A 12,773-nucleotide genomic window follows, 5' to 3' on the forward strand; every position below is an offset into this window, starting at 1 on the left:
CTCATTTGTCAGTTATCAATTTTAAATTCCTTTTTAGCAATACAATGTCATCATCAGACGTTTATTTTTAGCCTATACCAGGCGGTAATAGCACCACGTATGTAAAAAAGTCTAAATTTAGATCAGACAACTCCGCAGGCGCTTGCGTCAATGGAATCCCGAGCGTGCGTCAGAGTGATGAGGACGTCTGTGTGAGAACGATGCCATTGGCTCCTGACCCGGAAAAGTCACCGCCCCGTTTGCCTTTTATGGGAAAAGACACGCCTAGAGCCGGGACTACCTGACGTAACGGCAAAATACAAGTGACTGTATATATTGCGCTGTACCTCAAGTCTGAAGATTTCATTCCCTTTCAGAATTGTAAACAGAGGTTGTAACACACTTGATGTTTATCCATCACTCGGAATAAATGAGACGTTGGCTAAGGAATTGAGGATTTATACAGCAGGTTAGTAAAAGTTATTTCTTATATTTTGCATGCATGCTTAGTGCGCTTCACTGTTTTTTATGGATCCGATTGGCAGGGATGCCTTTTTATTCTTTGAAAACTTTATCCCACTAAAACGCTTGCTTAATGTAATGATTTGTTGCATTTTAGCCTACTTGCAATTGCTTATTTTTGTTTTCTTGGTAATTAAAATGTTCTATTTTCTAATGGCATACAGCCAATTCAATGTATAGATGCTACGTTCCCATTCGAGTAGGCTACAGCTGCTGAAACTGTCAATCAAATAATAAGTAAATAACATGTCAGACCAAATGCTAGATGTCGTGTATATCGTTGTAGACTTGACTGCATTCAACATTGAGCGCTGTCACACTTGTGACTTGCGTATGTGTTGGTCAGTGTTGTGACCAGCCGCACACTCCCTGTTATAGGGCTATTTTATAGGTCCTTTTCTATGGGGCCAATAGGGGTGTATTGATGGTCTTGAAATAGCCCAAGTATTGTTTGCTGTGTAGCCTTTATGATTACATCATTTCGAGGCTTGAAATATTGAAAGGAAATAGTTGAGCATGTGAGTGGTTGGATATTTCTAGTTTTGTATGATTTGCTCTTCATGGTCGGTTATTTGAAACTTAATCCATCTGTATTATTTTAAATAAATAGGCTTATGCGTCACATTGCTACATATTTAGGCTACTATTATGAAAGGCAGACAGGTGGAGATATGGCCAGTCGTTTTACTGTGTTCAAGAGGCGGTGGCAGTATCAGATGTCTCATTGTTGTATCCTCTTGTCTTCAGCTTATCAGATGATGCACACATATCCTTTGCATGCATGTTCCACACAGAGTTCAGAAGTTAACTTGTGACCTTTTGATGTTGGCACCCTTTTCACAGGTCAACGATGTTTCTTACTTTAGTTTGTGTGCAACAGGTGTATAGTTCTCACCAAAGCACATGCTAAGAGATAAAAACAGTCACTGCTTAGGGGCAGAATAGGGCTATAGAGATTCCGTGAGATAACACCTCATGGAGAAAAGTCCACCAGATCCAAAATTTATCTGATATTGACAGTTCTGAGGTAGACATGAAACACACACACATGTCCAGCTGCTAAATACACCCTAGCACCCCCCCCCCCCCCCCCCCCCAGCCCTGCCGGCCCTGTCACCTTCCCCTCTTCAGCTGGCATTTAGCCCACCCTGAAACCCAATCCCCTGGACTCCTTAGTACTGTCAGTCCTTGGGGAGGAGGGTTGCCCTGTTCATAATCGTAGCATTAAAAGCCAGTAACGCAATATCCTCCAGCAAGACTATCTCCCCATCATCCGGACAACTGGTTTTCCAGGCTTTCTCAGAATCACCAAAGGGGTACCAACAGGCCTAAAGCTGTGTCAGTGTGAGAAGGGGGGATGGAAGTGTTTCTGTATGGGATGGGATGATGTCAAGATGCACTGTTGGAGAGGTGTTAAAAAGGGATTCCTAAGAACGGTTAAGTTTCTTCAGTGTTGTTGACTTGTTTATGGTTATTGCACCTGGTTTGACTGGGGTGATGGTGAGCTTGGAGCGTACGGCAGGTTGGCCTACATTACTCAACATTACTGGCACCATTTCAATTATTTTCCTAAGTGAATGTCTTTGGAATATTTTTATTAAATACTGTTTTCAATTTTTTTTCTAGCAATGCCCTGTGTTCAAACTCAGTATGGAACTGTGCCCTACGACAACAACTACTACAGCTCTGAGTTCCTGAACCCTGAACTCAGTGCTAAGCTGACCATGGACATTGGTGCCGAGCGGGACCAGCTCACCGCCTCCTCCCTCCCCAGCATCAACACCCTGGTGGGCAGCGGCTATGTGGGCGAGTTTGACACCTACTCCTGCCAGATCACCACCTCCGCCTCCACCGCCCCCTCCGGCTACTCAGCCGGCAGCGCCTCCAGCCCTCAGGCTCAGCACTCAGCCTTTAAACTGGACGACATCCAGGTATACAGCTGCTACCCGGGCTCCTTCGCCCTCAGCTACCTCGACGAGACGCTGTCCTCCTGCGGCTCCGATTACTATGGCAGCCCCGCATCAGCCGCCCCCTCCCCACCCAACCCGGGCTTCCAGAGCCAGCCTGGCCCAGTCTGGGACTCACCCTTCAGCCCCTACTCCCCAGACCCTGGGTGCTGGGTGCCCGATAAGTCAAGCCTGGCTCAGCAACCCTCCTTCTTCACCTTCATCCCCACCACAGAGCAGCACTCCCCCCTGGGGCAGCACCAGGGCCCCCAGCAGGGTGAGGAGGACCCTTTCTTTCAGCCCTCCCAGAGGCATGCCTCCCAGCTCCATTATGCCCCCTTGTCCCTAGACCAGGGGTCCATGGACAGCCCCGGGCTCATGGAGAGGCCCATGTTGTCCCCTAAGACCGGCAGCCCCGGGGCCAACGAGGGTCGCTGTGCGGTGTGTGGGGACAACGCCTCCTGTCAGCACTACGGGGTCCGCACCTGTGAGGGCTGCAAGGGCTTCTTTAAGGTAGGACGCTTCACAGTAGTTATATTATTATTATTATTTCATGATTTTTATGATTAATTTACACATAATAACATCTTTAATATTCATACATTAACTTGGCTCCAGTTTCAGTAGAAGTGTTCACTAGTAAGAAACTGATTATAAAAGAGAAAGGGGAACTTTGACAAATGCGCAGGAAAATAATCACACTGTTCTTTGTTTTTTGTTCTTGCAGCGAACTGTACAGAAGAATGCTAAATATGTGTGCCTAGCCAACAAAGACTGTCCAGTAGACAAGCGGCGAAGGAACCGCTGCCAATTCTGCCGTTTCCAGAAGTGCCTGGGGGTGGGAATGGTGAAGGAAGGTAAATGCCATGTCACACTCCCTTAAAGCCTTCAGTGTCTAGTATATGTGACGTGAAAACTAAGTTGCAATGACAATCATGTGAAACCCAAGCTAAGAATGAAAGCCATGTGAAACTGAAGCTTTTTTATTTTATTTAACTAGGCAAGTTTACTGTGCCCAGTCATATAAAAAGATCAACTGAAATGGATATAGCCGTTATTCAGTGAAACGGAGGCTTGCGGTGACAGTCACATGAGAATCTCAGACAGGTACAGTCAGTGAGAGTAATTATTTTTTTCTCTCACTTACAGTCGTCCGCACAGACAACCTGAAAGGTCGCAGGGGTCGTCTGCCCTCTAAATCCAAGACAGTGCTAGAGTCAGTGTCCACCACCCCACCCGTCAACATCATCGCCTCTCTTGTCAGGGCTCACATAGACTCCAACCCCGCCATCGGAAAGCTGGACTACTCCAAGGTAAGACCTCCAGACGTGACTCATGGAACATCATATTATCGGTTGTCTGAATCTCTCTCAGAATTTAGCCAGTTGCTGTTGTTAAAGTTAAGCTTCTCGCTATAATATAGTTATGTAATTAAGCTTATTTGATGGCAGTGATCTCGATCCCATTTCACACTACATGTTGTGAAGAGGACATCAGAGGCAGTGAGTCATCCCTTTCTTTCCTCTATCCACTCCTCAGTACCAGGAGACAGTGGCCAGCCTATCAGAGAAAGAGGATGCCAATGACATCCAGCAGTTCTACGACCTGCTGACAGGCACCATGGATGTGATTCGGAAATGGGCCGAGACCATCCCAGAATTCACCGCCTTCTGCCCGGAAGACCAGGAGCTGCTCCTGGAATCTGCTTTCGTGGAACTCTTTATCCTCCGGCTAGCATACAGGTATAATTACCACTGTAACCATTGTCTGCATCCCAAATGGCATCTTATTCCCTATGGGCACTGGTCAAAAGTATTGCAGTAAATAGGGAATAGTGCCATTTGGGATGCACACATTTACTCCGTAAAAAACACAAATGTGTGCCCAATGTTTCTACAATATATGTTAAGACTGTTCTGTGTCTAGGTCGAGTCCTGAGAAAGACAAGCTGATCTTCTGCAACGGCGTGGTACTTCACCGTATGCAGTGTGTGCGAGGCTTTGGCGACTGGATCGACTCCATCATGGACTTCTCCCAGAGCCTCCACCGCATGAACTTGGACGTGTCCTCATTCGCCTGCCTTGCAGCACTCGTCATCATCACAGGTGAGACACACACACACACACACACTTTCACTATACAGTTTTAGTGAGCCACTTATTTGCTCCACTAGGAGCTGAAAGGAATAACCAAGTGTACAGTGCCTTCAGAAAGTATTCACACCCCTTCACATAAAATAGATTGAATTTAGATTGTGTGTCACTGGCCTACACATAAGGTCAAAGTGGAATAATGTTTTTAGAAGTTTTTACAAATTAATGAAAAATTAAAGGCTGAAATGTCTTAATAACTTCTTTGGGCTAGGGGGCAGTATTTTCACGTCCGGATGAAAAGCATGCCCAAAGTAAACTGCCTGTTACTCAGGCCCAGAAGGATAGGATATGCATATGCATATATAGTATTGGATAGAAAACACTCTAAAGTTTCTAAACCTGTTAAAATAATGTCTGTGAGTATAACAGAACTGATTTGGCAGGCGAAACCCCGAGCACAATCCATCCATGGAAACATTTTTTTGAGGTCATTGTGTTTTCCAATGCTTTTCTATGGGAAACCTGATTTATTAGGGCCCAGATTGCAGTTCCTATGGCTTCCACTAGATGTCAACAGTCTTTAGAAATTGTTCCATGATTTTCTTTTGAAAAATGAAGAAGTAGTCTTATTCTTTCTATGTGTCACTCAGGTGGACTCTAGTCTTTTTGTGCGTGTGAACAGGAGCGCGCTCCTCGTTGTTTTTCTCCGGTATTGGAAACAGTTTATTCCGTCTTAAATTTGATTGATTATTTACATTTTAGGGTACCTGAGGTTGGATTAGAAACGTTGTTTGAAATGTTTGGACCAAGTATACAGGTAACTTATTAGATACCTTGTAGTCATGTTGTGCGAGTTGGAACCGGTGTATTTCTGAATCAAACGTGCCAAATAAATTGACATTTTGGGGATATAAAGAAGGAATTTATCGAACAAAACAACCATTCATTGTGTCACTGAGACATTTGGGATTGCAAAAAGATGAAGATCTTCAAAGGGAAGGCATTTATTATATTGCTATTTCTTACTTCCGTGTCGCACCTGCCTGGTTGAAAAATGGTTTTCATGTTTTTGTACGCGGGGCGCTGTCCTCAGATAATCGCATGGTGTGCTTTCGCCTTAAAGCCCTTTTGAAATCTGACAGCGGCTGGATTAACAAGAAATTTTAAGCTTTATTTTGATGAATTACACTTGTATTTTCGTGAATGTTGAATATTTATATTTCTGTGGTTTGAATTTGGCGCTCTGCAATTTCACCAGATGTTGTCAAATCTATCCTGTTAACGGGATTTGATCCGTAAGAAGTTTTAAGTCAATAAGTATTCAACCCCTTTGTTATGGCAAACCTAAATAAGTTCAGGAGTAAACATTTGCGTAACAAGTCACATAATAAGTTGCATGGATTCACTCTGTGTGCAATAATAGTGTTTAACATGATGTTTTACTACCTCATCTCTCTACTCCACACATACAATTATCTCTAAGGTCCCTCAGTCGAGCAGTGAATTTCAAACACAGATTCAACCGCAAAGACCAGGGAGGTTTTCCAATGCCTCCAAAGAAGGGCACCTATTGGGTAAAATGGATAAATGAGTCCAAAAAATTATAATACAGACATTGATTATCCGTTTGAGCAGGGTGAAGTTATTAATTAAACTTTGGATGGTGTGTCAATACACCCAGTCACTACAAACATACAGGTGTCCTTCCTAACTCAATTGCCGAAGAGGAAGGAATCTGCTCAGGGATATATATCGTTTTTTTTGTATTTTACCCCCTATTTCTCTGAAAATCCCCAACAGTCTCGGGAGGCAAAGGTCGAGTCATGCGTCCTCCGAAACATGACCCGCCAAACCGTTGTTCTTAACAGCCGCCCGCTTAACCCGGAAGCCAATCGCACCAATGTGTTGGAGGAAACACCGTTCAACTGACGACCGGAGTTCAGCCTGCAGGCGCCCGGCCTGCCACAAGGAGTCGCTAGAGCGCAATGAGCCAATTAAATCCCCCCCAGCCAAACCCTCCCCTAACCTGGACGACGCTTGGCCAATTGTGTGCCGCCCTATGGAATTCCCGATCTTGGCCGGTTGTGATACAGCCCAGGATCGAACCCGGGTCTGTAGTGACGCCTCTAGCACTGCGATGCAGTGCCTTAGACCCCTGCGCCACTTGGGAGGCCCACCGCTCAGGGATTTCACCATGAGGCCAATTGTGACTTTAAAACCGTTACAGTTTAATGGCTGTGATAGGAGAAAACTGAGAATGGATCAACAACATTGTAGTAACTCCACAATACTAACCTAACTGACAGTGAAAAGAAGGAAGCCTGTACATAAATACAATTATATTCCAAAACATACATCCTGATTGCAACAAGGCACTAAAGTAATACTGCAAAACAAATGTAGCAAAGCAATTAACTTTTTGTCCTGAATACAAAGTGTTATGTTTGGGACAATTCCAAAACAACACATTGCTGAGTACCACTCTCCATATTTTCAAGCATTGTGGTGGCTGTGTCATGTTATGTGTATGCTTATAATCGTTAAGGACTCTGGAGTATTTCAGGATAAAAAATAAATGGAATAGAGCTAAGCACAGGCAAAAATCCTGGTTCAGTCTGCTTTCCACCAGACACTGGGAGATGAATTAATCTTTCAGCAGGACAATAACCTAAAACACAAGGCCAAATTCACACTGGAGTTGCTTACCAAAAAGACAGTGAATGTTCCTGAGCGGCAGAGTTACAGTTTTGTCTTAAATCTACTTGAAAATCTATGGGAAGACCTAAAAATGGTTGTCTAGCAATGATCAGCAACCAACCTTGAAGAATTTTGAAAAGAACGTGAGCAAATGTTGCGCACTCCAGGTGTGGAAGGCTCTTAGAGACTTACCCAGAAAGACTCACAGCTGTAATCTCTGCCAAAGGTGCTTCTACAAAGTATTGACTCAGGGGTGTGAATATATATGTAAATGAGATATTTCTGTATTTCATTTTCAATAAAGATGTTTTCTCTTCGTCATTATGGGGTATTGTGTGTAGATGGGGGAGAAATAAAATAAATTTCATACATTTTGAATACAGGCTGTAACACAACAAAATGTGGACTAAGTCAAGGGGTATTAATATTTTCTGAAGGCACTGTAGTTCTAACACTGAAACAAGCATAACATATGCATGTGATATAGGCTATAGCCAAATCAAAATCAAAATCAAATGAATCAGAGTTTATTGCTCACGTGCACAGGATACAGCAGTTGTAAATGGTACAGTGAAATGCCCATTCACGTTTCTCATCAAGATGTTTCTCCTTTTGGTTTCTCCTCAGATCGCCATGGCCTTAAAGAGCCCAAACGGGTGGAGGAGTTCCAGAACTGCCTCATCACCTGTCTGAGGGACCATGTGAACAGCAGTGGCTCCGATGCGGGGAGGCCCCAGCCCAACTTCCTGTCCCGACTACTGGGGAAGCTCCCGGAGCTGCGCACCCTCTGCACCCAGGGCCTGCAGCGCATCTTCTACCTGAAGCTGGAGGACCTGGTTCCCCCACCGCCCATCGTAGACAAAATCTTCATGGATACCTTACCTTTCTGAAAGGACAGATAAAAAGATGAAGAGGAGTGATTAAGTGATGATGTGAGGGGACAAAAATACGATAAACTGAGGAGGTGAATAGGGGGCCGTTGTCCGAGTCCATTACATTTGGGACTTCTGAGTGATGAATATGGATAGGAGGCACCCCCCCTCCACTGAAGTGGCGTGGCCTTGCCCCTTTCCAGTGCACTGACTTAATGACAAGTGTCTGATTCTGCCTGTATTTTTCTCACATTTAGTTTTAAAAACAAAGACCTGTGGGTGGCAGAATTGGATGTCTATTTTCCAATCTGTGGAATTCTCATGGACATCATCCAACAAGAGAGAAGAAGACACAGACACGAGTGGACATTTCAAGTTTTTGGTCTCTTTTGTAAGTGTGAGTTTGTGGAGTGGCTTTATCGCTATGCAAAATGTTTACGTTTGTTTCTTTGTAGGTTGCAAAATATTGGGAGACAGTTGGTGTGTATGTACAGCTCTGAGGGAAATAAACTGCATTATGTTCACACCTGAACACCCACTTAAACCCAAGTTCTCAAAAATCCTATGGAGTCTTCACATCCCAATAGATTTAATTTAATAGCTGTTCAAAGTTGACGCGTCGAGAGACAAACAGAGTCAAACACTGGGGTCTCCAGTTCACAAGCCTTTCTTAACGACAACTGTTAGGTCTTACATTTCAAAAGTGAATATTTTCACTAAAACTGTTATAATAGCCATTTGTAGTCCTGATACCACACCTTTACAAGGTATTGGACCAAAGGGAAGCTTTCCATCTGTCTGCCTGCGGTGATAGCTGGCTATTGTTGTGACATTTACAGCTCATAAACCCCAAAGCCTTAATGTTTCTAAAAAGGTGCCATCATTTTTACTCAAACTACACCAACATTTCATGTGGGTTTTAATGGCAGGAAAATCATATTACTGAAACAAAACAGTTATTTTCCTTAACTCTAATGTTATAGCCATGAGTCCTTAAAAAGAGAAACATGCCAGCAGAATTATAATGTTTGAAAAGTGCCTTTAAAAAAAGTTTCAAATCATTAAATAGTGACGAACTCCTGTGTATTTAGGTTTTCATTCCAACCATCTCACTGCTATAAAGTCTGTAAATCTATAACATTCAAACAGACTTGGTGAAGTACGATTGGCTGAAATGAAAATGTGCATACCAAGAGATACTTGAAAACAGAGGTTAGAAACCCCATGATTTGGAATAGCCTAAGAATAGTCCAGGGATAAAAATCATAAATACATTTATTTTTATGAATGTGAACGATTATAGCATAGTATAGTTTCACAGTTTAGCTGTAACATGGATCCACTCACACATGTGACCCTATAGCTTTCTATCCTTAACTGTGTGTATATATAAACCTCTGCTACTGCAAATGTTGCCTTACACACGCTCCTTCAGGAGGAGTGTGTGCAGTTTTATTATATGTTGTTTTTATTTTGTTCTTGAAATTAACTTCAAGTGATTTCTTAAGTCATTACATGGTGAAATGTGACAAAACCACGAGCAGCTAAGAGCACTTCAGCGTTCTAACACAGTATATAGATTTATACAAATGTTTCCTGCTTCTTTTTCTATGTTTGTTTGTGACACGTGTGTATACTTATAACATAAATACTTTATATTTGTGAGTTTTCGTAATGTGGTACATATATATATATTGAGGAAGAAAAAGTTTAATATTAAAATACAATTTCAAAATACAACATTTGTTGCCATTTTTCTTAAATGTCATGATATTATTTCACAGACATACTTTTATGATGATGTGTGTAGTAAATTATTATGAGCCGTCCTCTCCTCAGCAGCCTCCTGTGGATAAAACTCTTTCTCTAGTCTAGAGGCTGTTCTGCAGCCGAAGTTGTACACCATTGGTTTGATTTTCATGACATCATTACCGGGATCAGTTCCTTCCTTTCAGTAAAACCACTTGCTTAGTTTCTAGATAAGATTGATAGAAAGGGAACTTTCATGCTCTGTGCCACACAGGGGCACATGACGTCATAACTGTGTGGGCGTCTTCTTTTCCATAGTGTTGTCTAGGCATATTATATGATATACTCAAAGTAGCTGATACTAACACCTTACAATATGAATTTTGGTTGTTCCCCTTTGAGTTTCTTTGTTATTGGGCTGTATAAACCACACAATGTATTACTGTACATAGTATGGCAGAGCTTTTCTGTAGTATCCCATATGGGAAAATAATATAATTAAATAGATTGGGAAAATCTCTATATCAAATATATATGAAAAAAAATACATGTACTTATATTTGTAAAATATATGCATACAATACACACACACACACCTCACAACCTTCCCGGATGGTAATGTTGAGTCTCTATTGACCTCTGGTACCTTAACATTAGGTTCTGAAATTTGTGTTTTACATGCAAAAGATGGATCATTGAGTTGTAGTTAAAAATGCATTCTACAGTTATTGAGGTATGGCCTACCTGCCACTTATGAAACAGTACAAATAAATTAGGTGTTTATTTCGAAAAGACACTTGAATCTATAACATATATTTTTCCGGGCTGTCAGTCAAAAGTTGTAATGTTCCCGAGCCCTGCCTTCAACCGACAGAGCAGCCATTGCAATTTAGAATTTTCTTCAGAAAGAGACGAGCAGCTGTCATCCCCAAAAATATCTCTTGGATAATGCCATTTTATTTGATTATACATTCTTAACATTGAATTAAAATACTTTTAACCTGGTGGGTGACATAGGAAGAAGTGATTTATTCAACTGCAAGCAAGAGTTTTTGTCGGGCTAGCTAGCTCCTTCTTTAGCTTGCCACAGAAGTGCAGTGTGACTGACCAAGGTAAGAATTGTTTTGAAAATGAAAGTTGAGTAGAGTTAATGTCATGTTTGTATTAGATATCATTTAATTGCCAAAGCTATTGTTTAATTTTCTAGGCTAACCAAGCAATGCGTTGCTTGCTAGCTAGCTAATTTAGCTAGTTTTAGTGAGGGTTGGGTGTCTCAGAACTGTCTAGCTAGATAGATTATTTCTAGCAAAAAATAATCATATTTTTCTCTCCTGCAGTGGATCCTTCTGGTCTGGATCCTCAGCTGCCAATGGACAGACCCCAGCCAATTTAAGTAGTATTTTGTATCATTTTGCTTTGATGTTCATGAACATTAACCCCTAATTTATTCTTCATCTTCTGTGGAATATTTTCACTGACTCTGTCTCTGCTTTATCCAAAGGGTCACTGTCAACTTGTGTGTCTGAAAATGGGCACGAGGTGAAGGAATCGGTTGTAATACAATACATTATTTTCACATACAGATGTTAAGTGCACAGAGATAATTTGTACATTATATTTGTGTTTCAGATGCGACTTTACAGTGACTCCCATGCCACAATTCACCAATGGTTATTTGAGCAAGAAATAAAGATTATTGAAAGCACTCTTTTAGTTGTCAGTCACGAGTCATTCATTCATAACTTTTTTAAGTATACCACATTATGCTAATGTAATTTAGTGCTGAAATGTGTAGTTTTATGCATTGGATTTTAATGTAGCCTAGCTACAGTATGTAAGGTAAAAATATACATTTTCCATTCACATGGCAACATATATTTATGAAATATATTTTGGAATATATTTTACTAGCTATCACAGCATGCTGTCAAAATGTATTCCCACAGCATATTTTTAAATATATAAACATATATGTCGAAATATATGAAAACAGGCAATTTTGTTATATGTCCATATATTTTTGTACATACACTGCTCAAAAAAATAAAGGGAACACTTAAACAACACAATGTAACTCCAAGTCAATCACACTTCTGTGAAATCAAACTGTCCACTTAGGAAGCAACACTGATTGACAATAAATTTCACATGCTGTTGTGCAAATGGAATAGACAACAGGTGGAAATTATAGCCAATTAGCAAGACACCCCCAATAAAGGAGTGGTTCTGCAGGTGGTGACCACAGACCACTTCTCAGTTCCTATGCTTCCTGGCTGATGTTTTGGTCACTTTTGAATGCTGGCGGTGCTTTCACTCTAGTGGTAGCATGAGACGGAGTCTACAACCCACACAAGTGGCTCAGGTAGTGCAGCTCATCCAGGATGGCACATCAATGCGAGCTGTGGCAAGAAGGTTTGCTGTGTCTGTCAGCGTAGTGTCCAGAGCATGGAGACAGTACCAGGAGACAGGCCAGTACATCAGGAGACGTGGAGGAGGCCGTAGGAGGGCAACAACCCACCAGCAGGACCACTACCTCCGCCTTTGTGCAAGGAGGAGCAGGAGGAGCACTGCCAGAGCCCTGCAAAATGACCTCCAGCAGGCCACAAATGTGCATGTGTCTGCTCAAACGGTCAGAAACAGACTCCATGAGGGTGGTATGAGGGCCCGACGTCCACAGGTGGGGGTTGTGCTTACAGCCCAACACCGTGCAGGACGTTTGGCATTTGCCAGAGAACACCAAGATTGGCAAATTCGCCACTGGCGCCCTGTGCTCTTCACAGATGAAAGCAGGTTCACACTGAGAACATGTGACAGACGTGACAGAGTCTGGAGACGCCGTGGAGAACGTTCTGCTGCCTGCAACATCCTCCAGCATGACCGGTTTGGCGGTGGGTCAGTCATGGTGTGGGGTGGCA

The 12,773-nt window shown here is 42.3% G+C and overlaps 1 protein-coding gene across 1 annotated transcript; it reads left to right on the forward strand.

Annotated features, from left to right (window-relative positions):
- Window positions 1-308: 308 nt before the first annotated feature.
- Window positions 309-9,849, forward strand: LOC139561743 (nuclear receptor subfamily 4 group A member 1-like). Its single transcript, XM_071379015.1, has 7 exons — window positions 309-448; window positions 2,128-2,960; window positions 3,175-3,304; window positions 3,597-3,760; window positions 3,987-4,189; window positions 4,374-4,552; window positions 7,865-9,849. The coding sequence occupies exons 2-7, from the start codon at window positions 2,130-2,132 to the stop codon at window positions 8,125-8,127; spliced, it is 1,770 nt and encodes a 589-aa protein (XP_071235116.1). The 5' UTR covers window positions 309-448; window positions 2,128-2,129; the 3' UTR covers window positions 8,128-9,849.
- The last annotated feature ends 2,924 nt before the right edge of the window (window positions 9,850-12,773 follow it).

This window comes from Salvelinus alpinus, chromosome 2 (assembly GCF_045679555.1).
Source record: "Salvelinus alpinus chromosome 2, SLU_Salpinus.1, whole genome shotgun sequence".
NCBI classification, from domain to species: Eukaryota; Metazoa; Chordata; class Actinopteri; order Salmoniformes; family Salmonidae; genus Salvelinus; species Salvelinus alpinus.

What these genes read in the sequence shown, in the direction of transcription:
- LOC139561743 (XM_071379015.1), top strand. Translation starts at nt 2,130, where the DNA reads ATGCCCTGTGTTCAAACTCAGTATGGAACTGTGCCCTACGACAACAAC. An exon ending in GAAAGCTGGACTACTCCAAG is followed by an intron (nt 3,761 to 3,986) that starts GTAAGACCTCCA and finishes TCCACTCCTCAG; the next exon opens with TACCAGGAGACAGTGGCCAG. An exon ending in ATCCTCCGGCTAGCATACAG is followed by an intron (nt 4,190 to 4,373) that starts GTATAATTACCA and finishes TTCTGTGTCTAG; the next exon opens with GTCGAGTCCTGAGAAAGACA.